Here is a 26,138-nt window from a genome sequence, read left to right as displayed (position 1 = left end):
ACGATGAAGTTCTGTCCATATACACATGGAGAGTGGGGTGGGTGGCGGGAGATAAGTGCAAAGGTGGTCTAGACTATCCGGCGTCTTTGACAGAGAGATCCTCGCTTGACCGTGACGGCGTTTCCGGGAGATAGACACCGCGCGAAGGCGCGAGTTGAAAGTCCAGGGAGTTCGCCCAGGTGGTCAGAGGATAGACAAGAGAATATCAGAGCTCGGCCGGATCAAAGGAGATTATACCTTGATAATGTCTAGTGCTAGACGAACAGCGTTGCCCTAGGCGTTGAGTTGAATGGGCACTTTGAAGTGACCAGCCGCTCTCGGAAGAGGGAGGGGGTCAGCGGATGTTTGCCACGATAGATGGAGAGAGTGTACTCTTGTCAAGAGTCTAGTGTGGCACGTGTCAAGGTGGGGATAGCAAAATGTGACATCGATTCCAGAGGAGGTGGGGTTGGATTGGAGGGGTGGTGGCTGTGTTTTAGCTCTAGATCGCTAAAATTAGTAAAATAGCGTGTGAATAAATTAATTAAATGCTTAGACTTGATTGATACCTTGAGTGAGCTAAAACGGTTCGTCACAGAGATTTCCAGGACTTTTTTGTATATTTTGCAATTACAAGAGATTTCCAGGAGCTCATGGTAAATAGGAAATCTGTTATAAGTTATAAAATGGTTTAATTTAATAATTTACATCTAGAATTAGCGCGGGTCCTATGAAAGTGCGGGGCCCACTGCGGTCGCGTAGGTTGCAGTGGCATAACGCCGGCCCTGCAAAATAGCAGCGTATGCTACGCCGAGGGTCGACGTTTCAAATATTTATGAAACAAAATGAACGTTTGTTCAACTCAAATGCCCTGTATCCTGAACGTCAATATCAATCCCATCTTAGTCACACTAATTAAAAAACACTTTCTAGAAATGTTCATTAAGTTTAACGCATTTGTAAGTCTGCCTAAGATTCTTATATTTTACAGGTAGATGCAAAATAAAAATGACGCACAAACTATAAAACTAACAGACGTGAGGAAATTACACATTTATAACCTTTTTTTTTAATTCTACCTTTACAATTTATTGATTCCTTGATATTAACTTTCTAAATGAGATGAAGTATACTCTTTCATTGATCAGGGATGCATATATATTACAAATATTACCATTGTCTATTTAGGTTTTGGACTTTTATATTTGTTATTAGTAAAATACATTTAAAAAAACGAGCTCTTAACTATAAATGGGAATAACTGAATACCAAAGTCCTGCATAAATATTGTATTCACTATATGCAAATACAATACTTCCTTTACAACTAGACTATCGGGAATAGTATAATGAAATAATGTAAACTATTTTTATCAACAAAATATTATAACGCTTCCAGACTCGCATGAATTTCAATAACTTTATTTGGTGAACACCTTTTCTCATGTCCTATGTTGTTTACACCCGGGTGGTGAGCATTTGATAATTGTAATTTCCCTTTAATTAAAGAAAAATCGAAATTGAGACCAATAGATTGGCTAATTATAGGATCGTTTCAATTCATATCTTACACATATCCACATGTGGATCAATGAAGGATTTCAAATGGTTAAATGTCCTCAGGTTCAAACTCAAAGATTCCAGGTCTATCCGTCACGTCACGTGACTCACACTGAAGACACCCACTTTGAACTGTACAGGTTGAATCGTCTTGCCAACACCTTTGTAAGTCTCTCTCTGCACTAGGATACATTTGAGTGGACCGGCGCTAAGAAAGTATTTAGTTCATGTTTTAAAAATAGTCCTCAATGAACAATTATAATATAACCTTAACATTATGTATTAATTATAATAATAATTATTTATTTTTAAAAAAAATATCATAACTCTGTGCTCAGAGTAAGGTCAGCCATTCAAAACATTCGCTTTGTCGACTTTATCCGAGAAAAATCGTTAGAACACTGACCATCAACGTCGCAACGTGTGGGTAGTTTAGACTTTCGACCAATAGCGCGTTGTAACGTCACTGGCCCAACATCAACAGGTTGCGACGTCGCAGGTCAGTGGTCAAGCCTTCTTGAACGATTGGTCTCGCTTGATCTACTTTGGGGATTTTCATATTGGTTTTAACCAGAAATCTGCACTTTCTTTCACTTCTATTTTAAGATCCGGGTTGCGTTTTTGAAACAATAAAAATAACAGAATCATAGAAAAAGAAGAAAAAAAAAAGGAGAAATGTGGTGGCAGCATAAGGTAACAAAAAGAAGCGTAAGAAAATGAAACGATTAAGATTTGGAAAGATTAAGATATAGACAAAATCTAAGCACTATCAAGAACCACACATTGATACATCACTGTTGCCAACTCATAAAATAACATTCAGTCAAGCGAAAACGCTTAGGAATGGGAATTAATCGTGTTTGTTGTTTGTGTTCTAGTTTGTTCCAACAAAGTTTGTAATATAAAACAAAGAAACAAAAGTCTGTCACGTGATGTAGTTTTTTTTTTTTGTTATATTTTTTTCTCCAACTTGTAGCTTGGCAATTGGTCAGAAAGTTTTGGATTGACTTTGACCCAGCAAACTTTTCCAGCGACCTTCACAGACACACATCTTACAGTAACCGTTAATGTTGTAAGTGAGTGTGTGTGTGTGTGTGTGTGTAAAATAGATTACTTAGGAATAAAGTTTGAATTAGATCCATACTAGTTATCGATGTGCCCGGCTTTATCTAGGTTACTTTGGCATTTATAACTAAATGAATAATAACTGCAGAAACTCATAAACAAACATGCTTTAATAAGTTATTCATCGAGACCTGCACGTTATTTAGGCCATTAATATTTTTTAAAATTAATTTATTAACCAAAATATATATTTAAAAAATTATTAAAGATAAAACATTAAATATTTTTTTAGTTCAGAGCTTTTTTTATGAGATCTTTTTTTAATGAACAACACATTTAAAAGATTTCTTCATCGTTTGAGGGAAGGAGGATGATTTCAATGAAAAGAAATAGTAATAGAGCAATTACGACATTGTGACTGAACTGTGAAAGTAGTAATTGATCCTCCCGATGCACGGATTTTTACACCGAAAAGCAACATTTTAAATAAACTGAGTATACTGTCCTACCTTGGACACTTATCATGTGACTAAGGATGCCAATCCTTAGTACACAACAGCGGTCGCGGGTTGGACATCTGTAATCATCAGACGTTGTTGCACCTTTGCCCTTCTTTCTACTTCTGGTGTGTATGCCATCTGCTGTCCAGGACCCTTCCATTAGCCTTGTTCTCCATGTGGATCTATCCAGTGCTTCTCCTAACTGTTAGTGTCAATTTTGAGGAGCTTCATGTTTCGTTTGCATTTATCTGCGACTACAGTTGGCCATCCAATGCCTTCTGCTAAATCACGATACAATATATTTAAAGAACATTCATAACAAATTTGGTCAAACGGTTTTGATTTCTATACATAACTTGTTTACAAAAAGGAACAAAAAACAAACTCCTTGCATTGTGGCTTCTCATGTGTACATATGTACCGTTCATGTTGTTAAAGGTTAATTTAAAAGAAAATATGTTTCATAGTGAGAAGAATGATTTGAAACACATTGAATTTTGTGGCCTCTTTACCGTAAAGAAAGAAATTATTATTGGAAGTAAGGTAAACAATCATGAAATAATAATTTAACCATTAATAATTAATGTTGTTATTCCCCTTACATGATGTTAATAACTGGGTTTTTACTTTTTTTGAAAAATTCAAGCTATACTAACAGAATCCATCTTTGATCTCATTGATGCCCTGAAGCAGAGTATACTACCCTTGTCTTAGATCCATCCATCATGAAATAATAGTCACGTGATAGCAGTGGACAACATAAGCGTTGCTCTAACTAGGGTACGCGATCTTGCTGTGGGACAGTTGGGGGATATCCATGAGCTGGTAGGTTACAAATAAAGAACAAACGAATAAAACAACAACAAGGGACAAAGCTCATTTCCTGGAACGATTAACGTTTACAGTCACGTTGATACCAAGAGTCTTAGCATCGACTATTAAAAAAAAAATTACCCCTTTCAAAGCTGCTGATGTAAAGGTCATCTGTTTCTATGGGCGACGGTTAACGACGGTGTCTTAGCGTTCCCCAACTAATGTCAGGCACCGATTATAGGTGAGTCGACTTAGTAAAGTGTTCCCTTTTCAGACCTTACAATCTTTAGGGCAGATGATGTTAATGTCATCTGTTTCTTTGGCCAGGGTTAGGGTCGACTTAGAAATGTCCTAAAAATTCTGAAATTCAAAATCCCAGGCGCTTGACCACTCAGCCACCAATCAAGGAGTAAGTTAAAACACTGAAGCACTAGAAACACTGAAATAGAGATGCACTCCAAGCAGAGTTTCTGATTGATACTTCTGCCAGAGTTGAGCTAGTTTATGGAACAAGATCCCATTAACGATATGTTTTAATTAACAAGACAGTCTCGTCTAGCTGTTTCATAGATAGATTACAAATTAACCTGTTTAACTTTTTTTGTTTTCTAGTTCAGTGTTTTGCTACTCTGAGTAATGTATTTACCATCACAATCATTTGATCATTACATGTACTTCTAAAGAGTGAGACATTTAATAATAGTTTCAGTGTGTGTGTGTGTGGGGGGGGGGGATAACCCGATTTTTAGCACTGTATTTGTAGTTATTGACCCTTAAAAGACTTCATATCACGCAAACACAATCACTTTCGTAAGCAAATACAAACACACACACACACTTGTATGTATTATAATGATACTGGTCCAATCTTCCATCGTATGTTAAGTGATGACATCATGCAGGGTTCAAACCCACGACTACCACTTCAACCACACCGCAAGACTGTTACACATCCAGACAAGTACAACTCTCATATTAACCTAGGTTTACATGTATTCTACATATACATATATATACAGCTCCACCACATCCAATTATCAAAAAGAAAATTGAGCACAAGGTGGACAAAGAAAGTTTGTCAGGTCCACCCTCAAAGCGACTCTGAAAGTCTTCAACATTGACCCTGCCACCTGGGAGACGAATGCACATGATAGGTCAGGGATTCTCAACGTGTGGGTCGCGACCCCTTTGGGGGTCGATTGACGATTTGCCAGGGGTTGCCTAAGACCATCGAAAAAAAGGAATTGTTTTTATCCATTCTTTTATTGTTGTGTGTGTATGCGGAGTTGGGGGGGGGGTCGCGGCAGAGTGGATTGTTGTAAAAAGGGGTCGCCGAGCCTAAAAGGTTGAGAACCGCTGTAATAGATCATTGAGTTCTGGAAACTGGCAGAAAACAGCGCTGGCAGAAGGAGAAAAAACATCAAGGCAGCTGACACAAGCTCCAGCTGGAATAACCTGCCTAGTGTGCAGCCGAACATTCGGGACTCACCAGCCACACAAGAAGACTCAAAACCACAGTGCAAGGACCATAGCCCCGTGGGTGAAAAGGGTCGTCATGGTTTCTTGATATTTAAAAAAGTACTGATTTATAAGGAGATGTGTAACAAGGACTTCGTTTAAAGAAATTAACGGGCAGATACATGTGCCATGTAACGAAATGTGAGCTTCTATGAATTATAAGTGTTTCTAATAACGTTATACACTTTGTTTTTGGCCGGATTTTTGTAATCCAGAATTATTTTTCATTAATAATTCATGTAAATTAAAGTTCTCAAAAGTCTATGTTCTTAGAATATAAAAAACAAAAACTCTAATAAACTATAAAAATGCAACTGCAACACATGACTCAAAATTTAGCAACATATCATCATATGTTATACTAAAGTATAATAGTATTACGTCCCTTATTTAAAAAAAGAATTTTTTTTTAACAAATACATTTCTTATTGCTTCAGGAGCCTCCGTTTATTTTTCGCAATACCAGTGAGCCTGGCTCCTACTACGGCTACAGTATGGATGTACTCACGGAGATTGCCAGGACAGTTGGATTCACATTTACCGTCAGGGAGTGTGATGAAGGCGGCTATGGGATGCCTGAGAACGGAATCTGGAATGGATGTATTGGAAATATCGTTAACGGGGTAAGGTATGCCATTGTACCGTACAAGTTAGCTATTAATTCCATGTTCCGTGTACGCTATTCAAAGTGGCACTCGGGTGGAAACGATCGCTAGAGGAAGTAAATAGGCTAAATGAATAGCAAAACAAAACTCCTGTGGGAGTGTCCAAGGGAATGTGAGAGCTTTCCCATTGCACGGAGCGGAGTTGAATGAGAGCTTCCACGTCCCTGTCGATAATCCATGCGCCGTTCCTCAAGGGACCGTTACAATAATGGCGAATCCTGCACGGTTAGCTTGGTACAACAAAGGAAAATGGCGGGGGTTCCAGGTGTACTCGGCCTTCGGCCATACCAGAGCCCGGAGTGCCAGATGTATCGGAAATTGCTTTACATAGGCATTGACTTGGATCTCTTCCAGACAGAACGGTTTGTTCAATCAGGCTTACATAGGCATTGACTTGGATCTCTTCTAGACAGTTATGTTCAAGCAGGCTTACACGCCTAGAGCTCAAAGAGCCTTCGGCTCAGCTCTTTTGACAATCACACGGTAATTCCATGTCAATGGTGGCTTGTTATGGATTGTGTGTGTGTGTCTAGTTTCTGACATAATTACTCACTTTTATGGGGGGGGGGGGGAGAGAAAGGAAAAGGGGTTAACTGGAAGAAGATTTTATGGCTGCTTTTTCAAAAGCTATTGAAAATAATAAAAAGTTGCTCTAAGTCTGAATTCGAACTCGGGGTCACGAGAGTCTCGAGTTTGAATTGATTCAAGTGTTGCCACCAACAATGAAGAGTTGTTCAATCCTTTACAAAAGTGGATATAAGGTTCTAGAAAGTCAAGTTGAGTCAAAGTTGAAAACTAAGTAATTCTCCTACAAGAGTTGGTCAGCCGTCTGGAGCAACGAGGCAACGCAAAGCACTATCAACATGGAAGCAGAGTCTATCGTGAAGAAGCTAATTAAAATGTAGCATATTGAGATATTGTTGTTTTTTTTTAAGTCATGGGTTTTAGCCCAATTAGACTAGTTTAGTCTTTCCCTTAATTTAGCCATATTACTTTTCCTTTGTTAGTATGTGCATTAATTTTGTGGTTTCAGTTTCAATATCATCTTCACGCTCAAAATGGGTTCAAAAATATTTATGATCCTCCAAGTAAACGTTGTTTTTTTTTTTTTCGTTTTAATTTTAGGATGTAATATTTTTTTTTATACAATTTGCAAAAGACATCCTGTTACAGCTTTACAAAACTCTAAGCACATACATGAAAACGCTAGAGTATAAAGACTCTATAGTCTATACCATTATTTTCACGACCATTATGTCATTGATAAAAAGTAATTTCTTGAAAGGTTGATTTGTAGTCAGTTTTGTGAATGATATGAGACAAACCAGGATATAAAATAAGTTATTCAGCGAATGAAAAAGAATTATGTACAATAAGTATAGGGAGAGTTTATAATAATGTGATGTTTGTAGAATATGTACAGTGGACTACAGCGTCCCTACTTAATGAAGACATAGGTATCGCCGTTGGGACTAGAGAGTCCCTGTTTAAGATATCACAAAAGTACAAGTCAACAAGAAAATCTGCTTTCTTCGACAAAGCCTGCAAATGATAATGACTATTTATTGATGGTCAAGTCGTGGCCACGTTTGGGTGTGACGTAATGCATAAGTTCATCTGACCTTGATTTGTTTGAAAGCAGCCTTACAATGTAATTATTTTAAGTTCTATCCCACGTGTGGCAGCATATGAAGCAATACAGTTTTGATGAGGTCATAGCCCACAAAGTACTCCAAGCCCTTGTATCGGTTTATAGCTTACGACCACGGTGTAATTAGCATCTATCACCCTGTGTTTTACCTGTCACTCTATCGATCTACAGGAGGCCGACGTGATCCTCGGAGCCCTGACGGTGACAGCCGAACGCGACAGCGTCATAGACTTCACGCTGCCCTATTACGACTTCGCTGGGATCCAGATAATTACACGGCGACAACTGTCCAACATTAATCTCTTCTATTACATCGATGTCTTCTCAACTCAGGTATTCTCACAATGTTAACTGGGTACATATAAGTTCTGCATGAGTGCACAAGTAATGGGGAACAAAACTGTTGGTTGTCAGTGGAGATGGTTCTCAAACACTGGCAGAATGACACTATAATGACGTAGAAAATGAAGAAACAAAATGGAGTACGATGGTTGTGAAATAAATAATTGTCTAGACTTGATTGACTTCTTTTGAGAACACTCTCCCCTAGTGATGTCAAGTGCACCCACTGACGTCATAGGGTGTAAATAATCTACCACTTTGTCATTACACAGGAGTACATTAACCCGAATTGTATTACCACTTCTTAGATGTTTATGAAGTTGTTTTTTTTAAAGAGGTCAAGGAGTTTGTTTTTATTGCTAAGAGTAGAAATTATTTCAATAAATTTGTCATAAATAACTCATACACATACACACACAAACTATAAAAAAGTCTTTAAAAAAACGTTTCGAGAAGTTTAAGTTGGTGCGGCTTTTATATATTACTTAATTAGGCAAAGCAATTACTTTATTCAGGCAAAACATCTATATTACTTTATCAGGTGAAACATCTATATTACTTTATCAGGTGAAACATCTATATTACTTTATCAGGTGAAACATCTATATTACTTTATCAGGAAAAACATCTATATTACTGTCACGTACACTGTATCAGCCAAGGTCTGCCGGCAAGGTCAACTACCTCGGGAAAAACCAGCCTTGTATTAGTTTCATTTTCGAAATGAATTTCATTGGTTTCAAAATATTAATTATTATGTAGATGTTGCATTTATTGGTCAGATCTCAACCAAGCGGCAATGAGATATGAGTCACATGGCAATTCGCCCAAAGCTTTGTATTTTCTTTATATTTTCTAGGCAGTCTTGTACGGAATGTGTTAGTGTAAAGATGTACTAAAGTCGGTTGTATAGATTTGTAGAGATAAGATCTAACTTGTATGTAGTTAAGAATATATATATTTTATTCGTATCAAGACTCAGATATATTATTGAATAGATCAGTTATTCAAGTACATTTGAGCATTGTAACTATTTGTGTATAGTGTTTTCAAGTTATTAATTAAAGTAATTGTTTTTGAACGAAGAGAAGTTTCTTCATTGAATTTAGAACGTACTTAGATCATATTTGTCAAGTAGTAACTCCTAGACCTAGATGATCCTCTTATCAATTGGCAACATTCTGTATGATCGTATTATCAACATAGATCTGTCTACTTCTATACGATCATCTTATCGAAAGATCATTTCAAGATCCTCGGCAATCACGACCATTGATGGTGCAATATAGTTCAAGTCTGATCGTGACAGTAGCACCATCTTAGAGTGTGACATCAACACCATTGATGATCGTGACGATTACTTTATCAGGAAAAACATCTACATTACTTTATAAGGCCAAAAGTTTTTATTCTTTATCAGGAAAAAGTCTATATTACTTATATTAGGCAAAAAGTCTAAATTACTTTATTAGTGAAAAAAAAAACAACAACACAAAAAAAACCCCTATATTACTGGTATTAGTATAAAAGTTCTCTCTTATCTATTTTAATAAAAAAAATGTATATATTACCTGCGTCAATTTAAATGTCATTACTAACTGTATCGATTTCAATATTTATATTACCTGTAATAATTGAACTGTTTATATTAACTTTATCAATTTAAATGCTTACATGAACTGTATCAAGTAAAATGTATCATTGTTTAACAGGCCTGGCTGAGTCTAATCTCTGTCGTACTACTTACAAGTCTTCTGCTCTGGGTTTACGAGAAAGCGTCTTTCCACTGCCTGAAGTCATGCACCAAAAGTGCAGGGGACGTCAAGGCCGATAACTTAGGTCAAACTTTCTACCTTGGCAAGAGCCCCGCCCTGGCCTTCAACAACAACACATTTGTCTCCAAGAAACCAATGCCCCAGGAGAGGGCGCCGGGTGAAGAACATCCGGGCGCGAGGAAATGTCTGGGAGATAATATGTGGTTTGTGGTGGGCGCCGTAACCATGGCAGGTAGGATAACCTTCACATTTATCCTACTAACATAAAGTCATTTTTACTCTCTAAAGCAGTGCGTAGTGCTGATAGCGGACCACATCCGGTGCCTGACTCTATATTTATCGGACCAATACTTGGCTCTAGAAAATCCTTCCTTTCGGGAATAATTATGTTTTTTTCGGTGTCGGAAATGTAGATGTGGATTGAACTTTGTTAATTATATAGTATGTGACTCAACCCTTGTGCAGGAAGACCTTGTGCTGGAAGACCTTGTGCTGGAAGACCTTGTGCTGGAAGACCTTGTGCAGGAAGACCTTGTGCTGGAAGACCTTGTGCTGGAAGACCTTGTGCTGGAAGACCTTGTGCAGGAAGACCTTGTGCTGGAAGACCTTGGGCTAAAGACGAAGTTGAGCCGGTGCTCCCTGAAAGACTTTTAAAAATCATTTTAAAACATTGGGCACCAGATTGCTTTAGAGGAAAACGCCTGGAGGAAAGTGATTTCAAAAAGAGACACTTGGAGATTCTCTTGAAAGGATTGTGGGATACACATTTGAAAGCGGAGAAATACAAATTTGAGATGGGCGAAAAGGGGGTAGAGGCTGTAGTCAGTAAAAGCAGAGTGACAAGCTACAGTTCGAAATCTTTGAGGTTCTGAGTTAGGCGTCGTTTCATTATTGATGGCTTTCATTGCGAACGGCTTCATCCTGCGTACTTTTTAAAAAAAATTAATGTATTTTTTCCCCATGTATATTTTGAATGGAACAAAAAATTATTTAGAAGTTCTGGAGAAAGTTATTTATGAAGAATTGTCTCCACTTGTTTCCGACATTTTTTCGCCACTGTAATCTCCTGAGGGCAATACAATACAAGTCACCTGACGTCTGGAGAACATTGTCAACAGCTAGATCATTGCTAGTCTGACTAGAGGACAACTCTTTCTAGCATGAGATACATCGATTATTTCCCCTTGTCTTGAATTAAATGACTTGTGAGTTTGATAATGACGTCATTGGAGAAAATGTATCGGAACGGAAGTAGTTTGAGTAAGAAGTACACAAGCAAGAAGTACTCCATCGTCTGTTCTGTTCAGTTCAACTCGGAGATTCAAATCATATTTTCTTTTTAAATCTTTCTGAAAAATAAATGTAAAGGAGCTGGGGTCATTTTGGCTGTTGTTTAGTTGTGTTTTCTTTACAATTTAAACTTCCTTTGTTGTAAAGAAAACAAAAGTTCGTTAGAGCAGCACAGTTTGTTGCTACAAGGACAATGCTTATTCCTTGTGCTAGGACTCATTCATACAAGTGCTCCTTCTTCCCTAGTGAAGTTAGAACATGGAATGGGTTGCCTAATTCAGCCAGAAAAACCAACGACGTAATTGAGCTTAAGTCACTGATAAAAAATGCATGACATGTGGACGGTCGTTGACTTGTAGCACCAAACTGCTGGTAGACAACTAAACCGCTGTAGGAGTATTATAGCTTAACTAATAAAACTTGAAATAACTGAAAATAAATTCTTTTATTACACTAAGACTTGAGATGAAATACAATAAAGTAGACTTATATGTAGATATCGATGTTTTATTGCATAAAAGAGCATCCGCTTCTGTGGCCCACGGTTAACTAGGGTGTCATGTGGCTAGCATAACGACCAACTTCCTTTATTTTTCCCTAACTAATGTCAGGTACCCATTAGAGCTGAGTGGACTAGGAGGTCCCCTATGAATACCAAAACTAAAAATCTCAGTCTTCACGAGGACTCGAACCCGCCCCCCCCCCCCCCCCGGTATGGAAGCCAAGCGCTTTTTTACCACTCAGCCTCAGCGCCTGTTAGAAGATGACTGTGATTAACATAATTATGAAATTCCCCCAAAACACGAACAACAAAGTTACAAAGAGTTTGTGTGGAAACACAAACTCAAAATCGGACCCCGAAGTGGTCAACCCAGGCAGGCTTCAATATTTTCAGAAAGAACATCCGAATGAAATAATATCAAAGACAAATGAGAGCTAAGAATGGAGAAAGAAGGTTGACAGATCTTGTGTAGTGCCCCAACGGTCCAGCATATCAAAGGATAGGTGCAAGTGAATGCAAAGCTAGATGTGAACCTGGCCTAACTAGTTCCCCTTTCAGACCTTGTGGCCTATAGGGCAGATGATGTAAAGTTCACTTGTTTTTGTAGCCTACGGTTAACGAGGGTGTCATGTAGCCAGCACAATGACCAACCGCCTTTACTTTTCCCCAACTAATGTCAGGTACTCATTAGAGCTGGGTGGACTCAGAGGCGCCCAAGGATTCCGAAGTTGAAAATCCCAGTCTTCACCAGGATTCGAACTCGGGACCCCCGGTTCGTTAGCTAAGCGCTTTACCTATCAGCTACCGCGCCTCCCCTGGCCTAACTGAAGTGCTATAACTGATGTAATTGTTTTGTTGTTTTGAAAAGGCTTAATCTCTTTGGTGTCATGGATAAGTTTCATTAACAAAATTGCCGCATGCAGCTTACAGGGTTGCTATCCATTTTTAATTAGGTCTAACTTATAATACATACTGAATAGCTTTTTCTCTTTAAAAAACTGCATGCATAAGTGATTTTAAAAATTAGATTTTTCGCTTTCAGAAAAAAAAAAGTAGCCGTTGCGTCAGAACATTGAATGGTCTAAAATATTGTGATGTCGGATTTTCACTATCTTTTATAGTTTACGAGATCTAAACGGGACGGACGGACAGTCGGACAGACATTTCAAACAAAACTAATAGCGTCTTTTCCCCTTTATGGGCCGCTAAAAATGTGATTTACAATCTAATGATTATCGTGAGAACTTTTAATTCAAATTTCGTCAAACAATTTGGTACAATAAAAGGGGGGGGGGATGAGGAAGTAGCTCCTGGTATTTGTATCTTCGATTATAGTATCATTGGATACAAAATGAAACCTATCATTGAATTGTTAGTGTAATAGTTTACAATGTAAATTCCGTTCCTCTTTTCAATGCTGACTTCTGTCCAGGGGGAGGCGATGCTCCACGCTCTGTCGCTGGCAGGGTTCTCGTGGCTGGATTTTGGTTCTTTGCGATCATTATTATGTCCACATTTACAGCCAATTTGGCCGCCTTCTTGACAGTGTCCAGGATGGGAGCGGTCATCTCAAGCCTGGACGACCTGCTGGACCAAACGGATATGAAGTACTCAGTGGTCAACAGGGTAGGCACATTGCTGGATTTTATTTGTTGATTAGTTTATATTTGTAGCACAACAGAGATGTTGTCGTATTCATGCAAGGCTGACAGTTACAAATTGTGAAACCCTCAGCTTAGAGAAACGTAAAAACTGTTTCTTTATATAATGTATATTTGTATTCTATCAATCGTCTGTTATAAAAGGTCACTAGTCACCTATCGTCTGCTATAAAAGGTCACTAGTCACCTATCGTCTGCTATAAAAGGTCACTAGTCACCTATTGTCTGCAAAACTAAACAAGAAAAAAACAAAAAATATTTAAACAAAGTTTATATTAAGTGTAATTGTATCAATGAATTTGGATCAGTTTTTTGTATTGTCCTCCTCAATTGCAGTAGAGATAATAAATCTGTGCGATTAGAAATATTTTTACTAATTATTTTTGCTTAGCTTTTAGCTTTCTCAAATGTGCTGTGATCCTATCACTTTCTAAATGCGCTGTGATCCTATCACTTTCTCAATGCGCTGTGATCCTATCACTTTCTCAATGCGCTGTGATCCTATCACTTTCTCAATTGCGCTGTGATCCTATCACTTTCTCAATGCGCTGTGATCCTATCACTTTCTCAATGCGCTGTGATCCTATCACTTTCTCAAATGTGCTGTGATCCTATCACTTTCTAAATGCGCTGTGATCCTATCACTTTCTCAATGCGCTGTGATCCTATCACTTTCTCAAATGCGCTGTGATCCTATCACTTTCTCAATGCGCTGTGATCCTATCACTTTCTCAAATGTGCTGTGATCCTATCACTTTCTAAATGCGCTGTGATCCTATCACTTTCTCAATGCGCTGTGATCCTATCACTTTCTCAATGCGCTGTGATCCTATCACTTTCTCAAATGTGCTGTGATCCTATCACTTTCTAAATGCGCTGTGATCCTATCACTTTCTCAATGCGCTGTGATCCTATCACTTTCTCAAATGCGCTGTGATCCTATCACTTTCTCAATTGCGCTGTGATCCTATCACTTTCTCAATGCGCTGTGATCCTATCACTTTCTCAAATGTGCTGTTATCCTATCACTTTCTCAATGCGCTGTAATCCTATCACTTGTCTTTGATCGTTTCTTAATGCATAAAAAATTTTCACTAAGGGCTCAAGAGTCCTCAAGGGGACTAATTCAACTTATACCACCACAACTGTCAAGTACAATTTCTTTCCCTTGTTCAAGATACCAAACAAAAAAATTAATTCCAAATAGTAAATCAATTTATTGATTAATTTCTTTTATTGATTCTTGTGTTGTCAGGTAAAAGAAATAATTGTTCAAAATTTCAGCTTGATCCGAGATTAGATGTGGGAGAAATACCGTGTGCAAACCTTTTAAAATACAGACAGACAAGCAGACAGAGTGAGTTGGTATAAGCTTTGTAATACACAAATAAAGCGCTTGTGGTTTCTAATTTCATCCGTATGTTCTACCTGCTCAAATATCAAAATATCAAAATATATCTTACTACCTGCATTGGCCCACAGGGGCTGCTTACGAGTTTATGTGACAACTCTAACTTCATTACTAACTTCATTATCTTGTTTACCAAAGGAATTTTTTTTTAAACTGATAAATCATAATAGATAAAACAAAAAAACTAAACAAACTAATTGACCGTGTTTCTTTGCTTTTGTCCCTATCCTAAGTCTAGCGTCATGGACTACTTCAAAAGAATGGCTCGTATTGAAACTGACTTTTATGAGCGATGGAAGAACATGACTTTAGATAAATCTGACAGCACTAACCAAGACAGTCTGGCTGTGTGGGAATACCCGCTGGGTAAGGCAGGAAGTAGTCAGTAAACGTTCTCACCTAGTGCTCAATACCAATCTCTTATTGACCATTACTATAGGACTTTGTAGACATCCTATACGAGTTAGACATTCAAGAAAGATCCATGTACCAACATTGTAATAGTGTGACCGAAATTGTGACCAAGACTCTGTCAATGAAACATTTTTGGTTTTAAATCATTCAATAATTTATTTATTATTTAAAATAAGATTTGTATGAAATCAGAAAACAAAAAAGAGTTAAATTTGTTAATTATGAAATTTCTTAGTTTGACTGTAAAATAAAATTTCTTGTCATCGGTCACACTAATTAATTTTGTTCAATGGCGCTTTTTTTCTAAATTTAATTCCCAGGGCTAAATTCAAATAAATATTGTTGTTTAATTAAATATTTTTTAAAGTCCCACGAGTATTAAGTAAAGTTAAATTGTGTTCTTGTAAAATACAGCTTCTATAAACGTGACTTGTTAAAAAAAAGGGAGATATTTCCACTAAGTCCAAAAGACCACCAGGTCATGGTCATGGAATGAGTTGCCTGACACAGCCAGGAAAACCAAAGACTCGGCAGAGTTTACGTCATTGATTAACGCGTCTTGCGCTATTTGGTCGGGAAATTTCGCGCTATTTTGTTCGCTCTATTTCGTCGGCGCTTTTTTGTACGCGCTATTTTGTCTGGTACCCTGTAATATATAAGATAAAATAAGATAAGTCTCTCTTGAATGAGAAAATTTAATATGCCTAAATATTTCCTTAAAAACAAAAACTGGAACAAAAAATCAGGCTGTTAAATATAGCATTAGTCTCAATCCAATTGTTTCCCTGACCTGTAGAATAGAAACACTGTCTGACCTTGACCTTGCCAGCGTCAGCTTAAGGAATTCTCATTTAACTCCAACTCATTGGCTTGAGGCAGTACTGCATTTTGAAGCCCTAACGCCCAACTGTTAGTTTATTTTTTCTTAAGGAAGCCTCTTTGTGAAATCATTTCAAGCTCCATTTCACGTTGTTGTATTGACTTGTTTTCTTCTCAGGTAACAAGTACGGAACTATCTGGGCTACTATTCAAGACAATGGACTGGTCAATTCAATAGAGGACGGCTTAGAAAAAGTGCTGAATGAAAATTTTGCCCTCATCACGGAGTCCCCTCTGATACAGTACTACACTGGGCAGAACTGTCTCCTCACCGCCATAGGTGATCAATTCAGTGTTCGGCCCTACGCCATCGGACTCAAGGAGAAGTCGCTTTACACTGCCAAGTTTTCAGAGGCGTAAGTGGTTGGGGGGGGGGTAGAGTTTGAATTCCGTAGTAGACTACACACATTTTTTTTTCCAGATTTGACTTGAGTTGTGCTAACTGGGCTGCCGAAAGGCAGATGTAAAATTCTTCAGACACCTCTCCCCCCCCCCACCCCCCAAAACCTGTCCACAAAAGAGATTACATACAATGAGCATGTTAGAGTAGTGTCTTAGTAAGGACCAGTAAACTAAAGAAACAATTAGTGAGAACTAATAAACTAAAGTACTATTTAGTAAGGACCAGTAAACTAAAGTACCACTTAGAGAGTAAACTAAAGTACCACTTAGTGAGTAAACTAAAGTACCACTTAGTGAGTAAACTAAAGTATCACTTAGAGAGTAAACTAAAGTATCACTTAGTGAGTAAACTAAAGTACCACTTAGTGAGTAAACTAAAGTACCACTTAGTGAGTAAACTAAAGTATCACTTAGAGAGTAAACTAAAGTATCACTTAGTGAGTAAACTAAAGTATCACTTAGAGAGTAAACTAAAGTATCACTTAGTGAGTAAACTAAAGTACCACTTAGTGAGTAAACTAAAGTACCACTTAGTGAGTAGACTAAAGTATCACTTAGAGAGTAAACTAAAGTACCGCTCAGTGAGGACCAGTAAACTGAAGGAGTACTTAGTGAGGACCAATAATCTAAAGTACCTCTTAGTGAGTAAACTAAAGAACAACTGCCAGTGAATCTTTCATTTTCGCCTTTCACCTTGAGAAAACAAAAAATAACGTATTCGAATGATTTAAATAAAGACGTACGCTAGAGCGAATCATGTATCACGGTAGATCCGGCGTTCAAAACTCTGCTCCGTGAGTCTTGTATCTGCGTTGTCACTTTCCAGTTGACAAGCATGTCTTTCTTTAAGGGATTGCAAGCGGTAAAAACGGTTCAAACTCCAGGAAACTTACTAGCTCTTTGAGAGAAACCATGACTTAAATTGAAGAAAGGACTGCCGAGAAGCCTTGTGTGCCACGCCAAACTGTCAAGTGACCGGAAGTACATCAATTCTCGAAATAACTAAAGGGTACAATTAAAAAGTAATAATTAATTATCCAATAAAAAGTAACGTTGATGGGAAAATATAAAAGATTAAGAAAAACAAAACGAGAAAGATAACAACATAGATCCGAATCACAAGAAAGACAAACGTCTATCATAAGCTATATCAACAAGGACCAGCAGAATGAGACAACATAGATCCGAATCACAAGAAAGACAAACGTCTATTATAAGCTATATCAACAAGGACCAGCAGAATGAGACAACATAGATCCGAATCACAAGAAAGACAAACGTCTATTATAAGCTATATCAACAAGGACCAGCAGAATGAGACAACATAGATCCGAATCACAAGAAAGACAAACGTCTATTATAAGCCATATCAACAAGGACCAGCAGAATGAGACAACATAGATCCGAATCACAAGAAAGACAAACGTCTATTATAAGCTATATCAACAAGGACCAGCAGAATGAGACAACATAGATCCGAATCACAAGAAAGACAAACGTCTATTATAAGCTATATCAACAAGGACCAGCAGAATGAGACAACATAGATCCGAATCACAAGAAAGACAAACGTCTATTATAAGCCATATCAACAAGGACCAGCAGAATGAGACAACATAGATCCGAATCACAAGAAAGACAAACGTCTATTATAAGCTATATCAACAAGGACCAGCACATAGATTCCGGCAGCTAAACATTGGAAGTAGCGAAATGTGCTCTTGTGGAGAGTCACCAGAGACTTCAAAACTGCATGAAGAAGCCTAAACAAGACACTGGCTCCATAACGCCCCTTTAGAAAGAAGGCCATATTGAGAGCTTCCTTATTTGATCTGAACGCACCAACATAATGATAAAGATGTAGAATGATAATCCGATGTTACCACTGCTCAATGGGTTATATGGATACCTTATAACTATGTGTTACAATGACTTCAAGCATTATCGGTTGCATGCGTTCCACAGTTCGAGATACACTGCTATAGGAGCGTGCAAGATGTGCTATATAAAGTAAGGATAAAAGATTGTGGAAATCTTGAATGCAAAAAAAAAAATTGCAACATGACAAGATTTTTTGTTTTATTTCCCAAGTCAAACTAAACCTAAACAAAAGCGAGAACATTCTCGTTTCTCTCCCCTGTCTCTATGTAGCAATTAACCAAATGGTCTCCCGTGACAAAGAGCCAATAAGAAAAAAGCTTTAGTAATATGAGCGCCAGCTTTCATTTTTTTAACGACCAGTGCTGAATATTATAACCACAATGATATCCAATAACCCTAGGGGGAAACGGGAGAGCTGATCATAAACCCAGAAACTCCTTTGAATAGTTCTAAAGCAATGATTTTGTTGTATAGATAAGTGCTACATATTTTTGTTTCCCTACACCTCAATGTTCTGCCTACTTTCATTGGACAGAATTCTAAAATTACAGAAGGAAAGGCTTCTAGGGTCAATCCGTTTAAAGTGGTGGTCAACCAATGGAATTACTTGTAACAAGGACACGGGGGACACAGGCCTTGATCTTTATTCACTATCTGGGACATTCTTCGTGGCTGGCGTTGGAGTTGTGTCTGGATCTCTCTGGCTTCTGATCGAGTGCGTGCTGGCCAATCGCTTTCAAGTTGGAGTAAGTCTTTTAGTACAAGTTCTTTGATACCAGACTGCGTTTCGTCCATGTCGAGTAAGTTGTTTTATGTTATTGTCTGATGGTCAGTGACCCTAGTTACGTGTTGGTCAAGAGCCATAAAACAATCAGGTGTTTTGAGAATGTTTTCTAGTCTATTCAATTCGACCTCCTACACATTTATCTGTAACGGTAAGTGTAGCTGATCGTTGTGCTGGCCACACGACACCCTTATTAACATTTGGCTAAAAACAAATGCAATAACTAGCATCTGAGTATGATGAGCTTGCTGCTGATTGTTTCATCTCCTAGGCTATGGAAAAGCGAAAAAAAAAAGGTAAATGTCAAAATTATGAAATTACATTAGCTGACACATTCTTTAGATTCTCTTAAAAGCAGAGTGCAATGTGCATTGAACGATTAAGTCATGTCCACTGAAAGATCTAGTTAATCTGCAGAGAAATATTGAACCAACGTTCAATGAAGAATTTATTTAATATGCACTGAAAGCTCGAGTTAGCCTAATGCGTACTTAAAGATCTAGACAGTGCATAAACTCCTTCTATACAGTGACTTTCAAATCATTTGATCTCTCGACCACTGAAAGCCACTGACACGCTATCAAAAAAGTAACCCGAGATTTCACCTTCACAAAATGTTGGACAAAACATTTCTCGTGTGTCGCGTTGTGTCTAAAGTGGAATTAGATCCTCATAACGAGGTCTCATTTAGTTTCAGCAATCGACGGATGTATCATTAGTGTTCTTGGTGCCTTGCTGGTGTCACTGGCATGCGATTCTATTGGCTAGCATGTCTCACGTGGGCTAAACACGTGACTCGTTTCTGTTGTTTTTTTTTTGTCTTCTTTTCTTTCTCTGAATCTCTAATGCGCGCTAACTCTTATTCTTTCTTTCGACTCCATATTCTCTCTCGCTCTTTAAAACTCTCTCCTCTTCTTCCATTGAAGTTGCTCTAGTTTTGAAACTCGATCTTTCATGACAGCAAATCTTATATGTCCGTAACAGCCAGTCGGAAGTCTGAATGTTAAGGACACGGCGTCAACATGAGAAAATAAAACACTTCTGTTTAGAGAGAAACAAGGAAGTTAGAGCACACAGAGGTTACAGAGAACTTCTAGTTAGTGGGATCGTGGGCTCGAACAATGCATATTTATTATCTGGGATCATGGTGTACAATTTATAGCGACTGTCTATTCTGAAAATATAGGTTTATAATGGACTAATTATAATCCATGCGCAAGTTTTCAAGTATAAAAATTTGGTTTTAAAAGATCACCCTCCTATTCGGGTTGTTATTATTTCGACTGTTTGTGCTAAGTACTTTTATTTTTATGAAATGCATGTTACTATGCTTTAAACAAAGATGTTTGTAAATGAACTCTTTATTTGAACATGAAATGGAAACAAAGAACGATAATTAGAAGATCAATTTCAATTCACGACTTTTAACTTCTAAGCTTTGTAAATTCAATGACAATTATAAAAAGATTGTTTAAAAATATATTTTGCTTTGAGAACATAGCAGACATAAAAATGGAGATAAAACAAGAAAAAGAAAAATATTTAAAAAATGTTTATATTAAGTATACTTTCCTTATTAGTTTGAATCAGTCATGCAATTAAACATTTATTTTAAATCTATGCAATTTTATAATGGTAGCACTACTCACTAGTGTTTATGTAGCACATTTTCTTGCTTTTAATATTATCAATGCTCTACCACTAGTCTGGACCAGTTTGGAAAGGTAGAAAGAATGGGCTATCTGGGTTAATGTTGCCGTGATCACTTTGTAAATGCATTTTATTTAAACAAAAAAAAGGTTCTACGCCTTGAATTGGAAGTTCTTGTCTCCTCAAGCCATTACACTAACCACTTTCAAACTTTAAGCAACGACCTAATTCTCTTCACAAGGTATAAAGGGAACTAATTCAACTAATACCACCACATCTGTCGAGTATAATTACTTTATCTTGCTCAAAAGCCAACAAACTAATTAAATACCAAATAACTAATTGGTTATATTTTTAAAAAAATTTTGTCTTGTCAGGTGCAAGAAATAATTTCGCGAAATTTCAACTTGATCCGAGATTGGGGGTAGGAGAAATAACGTGTACAACAATTATACCAGACAGACAAACAGACAGAGTGACTTGATATACGCTTTGTAGAGACTAATGAACTTAGTCTAAATAATTTTGGAACAAGTAGATCTAAATATTCGCACTTAGTAAACCGGAGTCTTAAAGCTCTCTCTCTCTCTCTCTCTCTCTGTGTCTCTCTCTCTTTCTCTCTCTCTCTCTTTCTCTCTCTGTCTCTGTCTCTCTCTCTCTCTCGTACGCTCATGTTCTCGGTAGTTTATCTTTGTGTCTCTAATGATTGTGCTGAATGTAAGATTGTATGATTTTAAGAAATTAGCATCTAGATCTATTTCGATAAAAACCTTGTTCATGTGACAGTAAATTAACATTTGTCCCTGTGACAGTAAGTTGACATTTGTTCCAGTAAGAGTAAATTGATATTTGTTCCTGTGATAGTAAATTCACATTTGTTCGTGTGATAGTAAATTGACATTTGTTCCTGTGACAGTAAATCGACATTTATTCCTGTGATAATAAATTGACATTTATTCCTGTGACAGTAAATTGACATTTGTTCCTGTGACAGTAAATTGACATTTGTTCCTGTGACAGTAAATCGACATTTATTCCTGTGATAATAAATTGACATTTATTCCTGTGACAGTAAATTGACATTTGTTCCTGTGATAATAAATTGACATTTATTCCTGTGACAGTAAATTGATATTTGTTCCTGTGACAGTAAATTGACATTTGTTCCTGTGACAGTAAATCGACATTTATTCCTGTGATAATAAATTGACATTTATTCCTGTGACAGTAAATTGACATTTGTTCCTGTGACAGTAAATTGACATTTGTTCCTGTGACAGTAAATCGACATTTATTCCTGTGATAATAAATTGACATTTATTCCTGTGACAGTAAATTGACATTTGTTCCTGTGATAATAAATTGACATTTATTCCTGTGACAGTAAATTGACATTTGTTCCTGTGACAGTAAATTGACATTTGTTCCTGTGACAGTAAATCGACATTTATTCCTGTGACAGTAAATTGACATTTGTTCCTGTGACAGTAAATCGACATTTATTCTTGTGACAGTAAATTGACATTTGTTCATGTGACAGTAAATCGACATTTGTTCCTGTGATAATAAATCGACATTTATTCCTGTGATAATAAATGGACATTTGTTCCTGTGACAGTAAATCGACATTTATTCCTGTGATAATAAATTGACATTTATTCCTGTGACAGTAAATTGACAATATTTCCTGTGACAGTAAATTGACATTTCTTCCGGTCTTTCAAACATTAAATTAAGAGCCTTTTTTTACACATACCAACCCCCCCCCCCCCCCCAAAAAAAAAAAACAAAAAAAAACTTTCCGTTGACATACTTTCGTCCTTTAAACAGGCAAAGTCTCCCACCCATCTGTCCAACACATGTCTCTTTATAGCTCATTATGGCATTCAAAGAGCATCGAAGTTGTTTGTTTAGGCGAGAGTTAGAGCAGCAACAGTTTTAGTCGTTTTAGAATATTTTAGAAGCTTTGTAGACCTGTATTAGACCAAGGTCTAAGAGCGAAACAGAAGAGGTTGTGACATACCAGTGCGATAGATAAGCACAAACTGGACAATTCTTGGTTGCAATCTCAATCACAGAAAGTTGTCAAAGAATAGATGAATAAATAAAAGAAAAATGGTTTGGTGCACTTCCAGGTGCCACTACTAGGTCAATCCAATCAATGTATACTATACACTTGAGTATGTTCCGAGTTTTAAACTTCCAGGTGCAACTACTAGGTCAATCCAATCAATGTATACTATACACTTGAGTATGTTCCGTGTTTGAAACTTCCAGGTGCCACTACTAGGTCAATCCAATCAATGTATACTATACACTTGAGTATGTTCCGTGTTTTAAAGTCATTATCGACTTTGTCTTTAACTGGTCATTGCCTGTCGAGTGTATTACATTTCATACTGTCTTAGACTAAATATGTAATAACAATCTTATGATGTAACATTATAGTAACTAAATTAATTTTAATGTACTTTGTTCAGGCGCGTCAATTATGTAACTAGGCCTAACGCTTTTTTTTCGCCTCTGCTTTGCATTTCCAATTCAACCTTTATTTACATTTGACAAACAGAGTAGGTGACATTGACTCCGCAGTCCACTAGGAGGTAACAATCTTAAACAGAACAAATAACGTTTTACGAAAATAAGGGAAGATCTCAATCAAATTATTACTTGGGACAAAAATCGTGTTCAATGTGCATTTTGTGGATGGATTAGCCTCGTTTTCATTTAACACATTTAATGACTTGACCATTACAGGCTCTAAGTGTGAAAACTGATTTGGTAAGTTTAAATCATTCGGAGATTTTCCAAAACTTAAAGCTCTGTTGTTATTTTCAGACTTGATGCCACACCCAAATGTAGTACTCCATTCCAATGGTAGACGAGATCAACACACACACACACACACTATATTTTAACATTGAAACACGTTCGTTAAAATGTGACCTAATATCTGCTAGCATGTCAGTCTTTGCATTAGAATAAATTGAAACCTATTTTTATGTATTGATTGAATGTCATCGAACAAAAAGATTCAATACTTCCTGAGTAGAGAAAAAACATCTCTTATTCTTTGATCGACATTTTAATACACATTTAAATCTAGGCCTTAACTAGAATATTTTAAAAAGTCTTTATGTGTAAAACAAAATAGTTTTTTTTAAAATTAAGATTTTATTGTTATCATACTTATATCCCTCGGCTGATTGTGAACTTATACATTTGACTAGACTTAGTTGAAGACGTGTCTTGCTATACCAATGAGCCGTCTTGTAATGTGTGACAGGAAAGAAATGAAATCGTTTTAAATCGTTAATCTAGCCAATATTTTTCTCTTCATCTCGTCCTCTTAAGAAACATTATCCTAAGATGATAACATTTTTTTAGTCTTGTGCAAGATTCATTCATTTATTATATTTATTTTCCTACAGAAGTCCTGAGCCAGATGTCTGCCTGGCTAGAGATATTGGCTCAACCTGCTGACTGCAGAAGAAATCAATGCTGATATTCTTTGGCCGACATTTCGTCACACGTACAGATCATTGTTGGCGTTCCTGAAAAACTATCTGTTAGCCCAACAGTCTAGAGCTAGATGATCTCATATGCTATTAGCTGTTTCAATAGTTTCAATGAACAAGTTTGAGGCTGTTTAGATTTCGGTTCAAGAGAAGGCAAAACAAAAAGGCAAGAGCGTGACCTAATAAGTGAGATACTAAGATGAGGTAGGAGGATGGTGAGGTAGATAACGAGGCCTTAAATGAAAAGAGAAAGAAAAATCAATGAGATGATTATCACAGAGACACATAGTGATAATCACATTGTAGCAGTCTAATCCATAAGTGAGATTTAAAGCCACAGCTGAGCATTAGTTGTTTCGTTCATAAGCGTCATCATTTTTATCCAACCTAATCCTAATAAAGCCATTTGACCGGAAGACAAAGCATAGTCATTTATAATTAAAGTAAGCAACCAGTTATCAACAGTATGAAATATACTATCAACAGTATGAAATATACTATCAACAGTATGAAATATACTATCAACAGTATGAAATATAATATCAACAGTATGAAATATACGTATTTTAAGTTTTTTTTTAAAGCTGTCCCGAGCGTCTCATTTCAATTGAGACTAATCCAATCATTTCAATTGAGACTAATCCAATCATTTCGAATGAGACTAATCCAATCATATGATGTTTGTTTTTTTAACTCTAGCTAGCTCGTGTCCATTTCTTTACGATTTTTTGTATCTTTCCTGATATGAACGAACTACATTGTACATCAACAATCGTGCACATGATAAGACATGTACAAATATATTTGAATAAACTTCTACTCATGGTCAACCTTGACGTGTTTACTTTAGCCTTCACTTTTTTTTAAACCAGTCGCCAAAATGGACATATAGACGTTGTTGATGTGAAATAAATGACCGAATATTTTTATTGACATTCTTTCTCTCAAAATATCAGGGTGCTAGAGGGAAATGTGTGAACGCTCAATATTTGTTTCCCTAGAAGTTCATTCTTACAAAGCTTAAATCAACACATGTCTGTCTGGTCAAAAGTTTGTACACGTTATTTCTCTGACACCCTATCTCGGATCTACCTAAATTTTGCACAATTATTTCTTTTACCTGAGAACATAAGAATCATTGAAAAAAAGTAACCAATTAGTTCATTAACTATAGGTAATAAATTATTTTATTTGGTATCTCGAATAAGGGAAAGGTATTGTACTTGACTGAAGTGATGGTATAAACTGAATTAGTCGCCTTTATAGGTCGCCGCTTTAAAGTAAGTTTGAAACAAACAATAGATAACTTAACAATCTTCTATTTTCATATTTACTTCACTAGCGGAGTGGTTAGATTGTCGGTTTTGAGGAGGCGTGAGCCACGAGTTCGAATTCTTGTCGTCCCCCCACCCCTACTGTAACATTCACCCAGATATCTCTTTCTTTGTACCCCCCCCCCCCCCTCATTTCCCCAACTGGTCCAGACAAGTGATAGATTCATAGCATATTGAGAAAGCTAAAAGCATGAAATTGCACTAAACAAAAACAATTTTTAAAAATAATGTTTCTAATCTCACAGATTTATTATTGTTTGTCTAGATCTATTACAAATTTAATTACATAACTAATCCAAACTAATTGATACAATTAGGCCTACTTCGTATAAACATTTTAAAAAAATTATTTCTCATGTTTTACATGTTTCCCTGTAATGTCTCACACAGAAGAGAAAGGGTTCAAATCTTGACCATTTGAACTTTGTTTCACGCCCTCTGATAGTAATGCTCTGACATTCTCAGTCACTTGTTGACCAAGTTACCAGTTGTCCTATATCTCAACAACCTCATCAACCCTGGCATAGTAATACATCTTAAGATCT

The 26,138-nt window shown here is 36.9% G+C and overlaps 1 protein-coding gene across 1 annotated transcript; it reads left to right on the top strand.

Moving 5' to 3' along the window:
* The first annotated feature begins 1,559 nt into the window (after positions 1-1,559).
* LOC106069730 (ionotropic receptor 25a-like) lies at positions 1,560-25,084 on the top strand. Its single transcript, XM_056021170.1, has 10 exons — positions 1,560-1,703; positions 2,515-2,610; positions 5,872-6,057; positions 7,922-8,083; positions 9,805-10,099; positions 13,092-13,285; positions 14,965-15,097; positions 16,143-16,380; positions 18,843-19,107; positions 24,173-25,084. Exons 1-9 carry the CDS (start codon positions 1,560-1,562, stop codon positions 19,078-19,080), a joined length of 1,686 nt encoding a protein of 561 aa, XP_055877145.1. The 3' UTR covers positions 19,081-19,107; positions 24,173-25,084.
* Positions 25,085-26,138: the final 1,054 nt, after the last annotated feature.

Source organism: Biomphalaria glabrata, chromosome 2, assembly GCF_947242115.1.
Source record: "Biomphalaria glabrata chromosome 2, xgBioGlab47.1, whole genome shotgun sequence".
NCBI classification, from domain to species: Eukaryota; Metazoa; Mollusca; class Gastropoda; family Planorbidae; genus Biomphalaria; species Biomphalaria glabrata.
The sequence above is the reverse complement of the archived record's forward strand: the minus strand, read 5'-3'. Positions and strand labels throughout refer to the sequence as shown.

Excerpts from the sequence above, each read along its gene's own strand:
- LOC106069730 (XM_056021170.1), top strand. The coding sequence starts at position 1,560 with ATGTGGATCAATGAAGGATTTCAAATGGTTAAATGTCCTCAGGTTCAA. Across the intron at positions 1,704-2,514 it reads ATCGTCTTGCCAACACCTTT|CTTGGCAATTGGTCAGAAAG; the intron begins GTAAGTCTCTCT and ends TCCAACTTGTAG. Across the intron at positions 16,381-18,842 it reads ACTGCCAAGTTTTCAGAGGC|AATTCTAAAATTACAGAAGG; the intron begins GTAAGTGGTTGG and ends TTCATTGGACAG.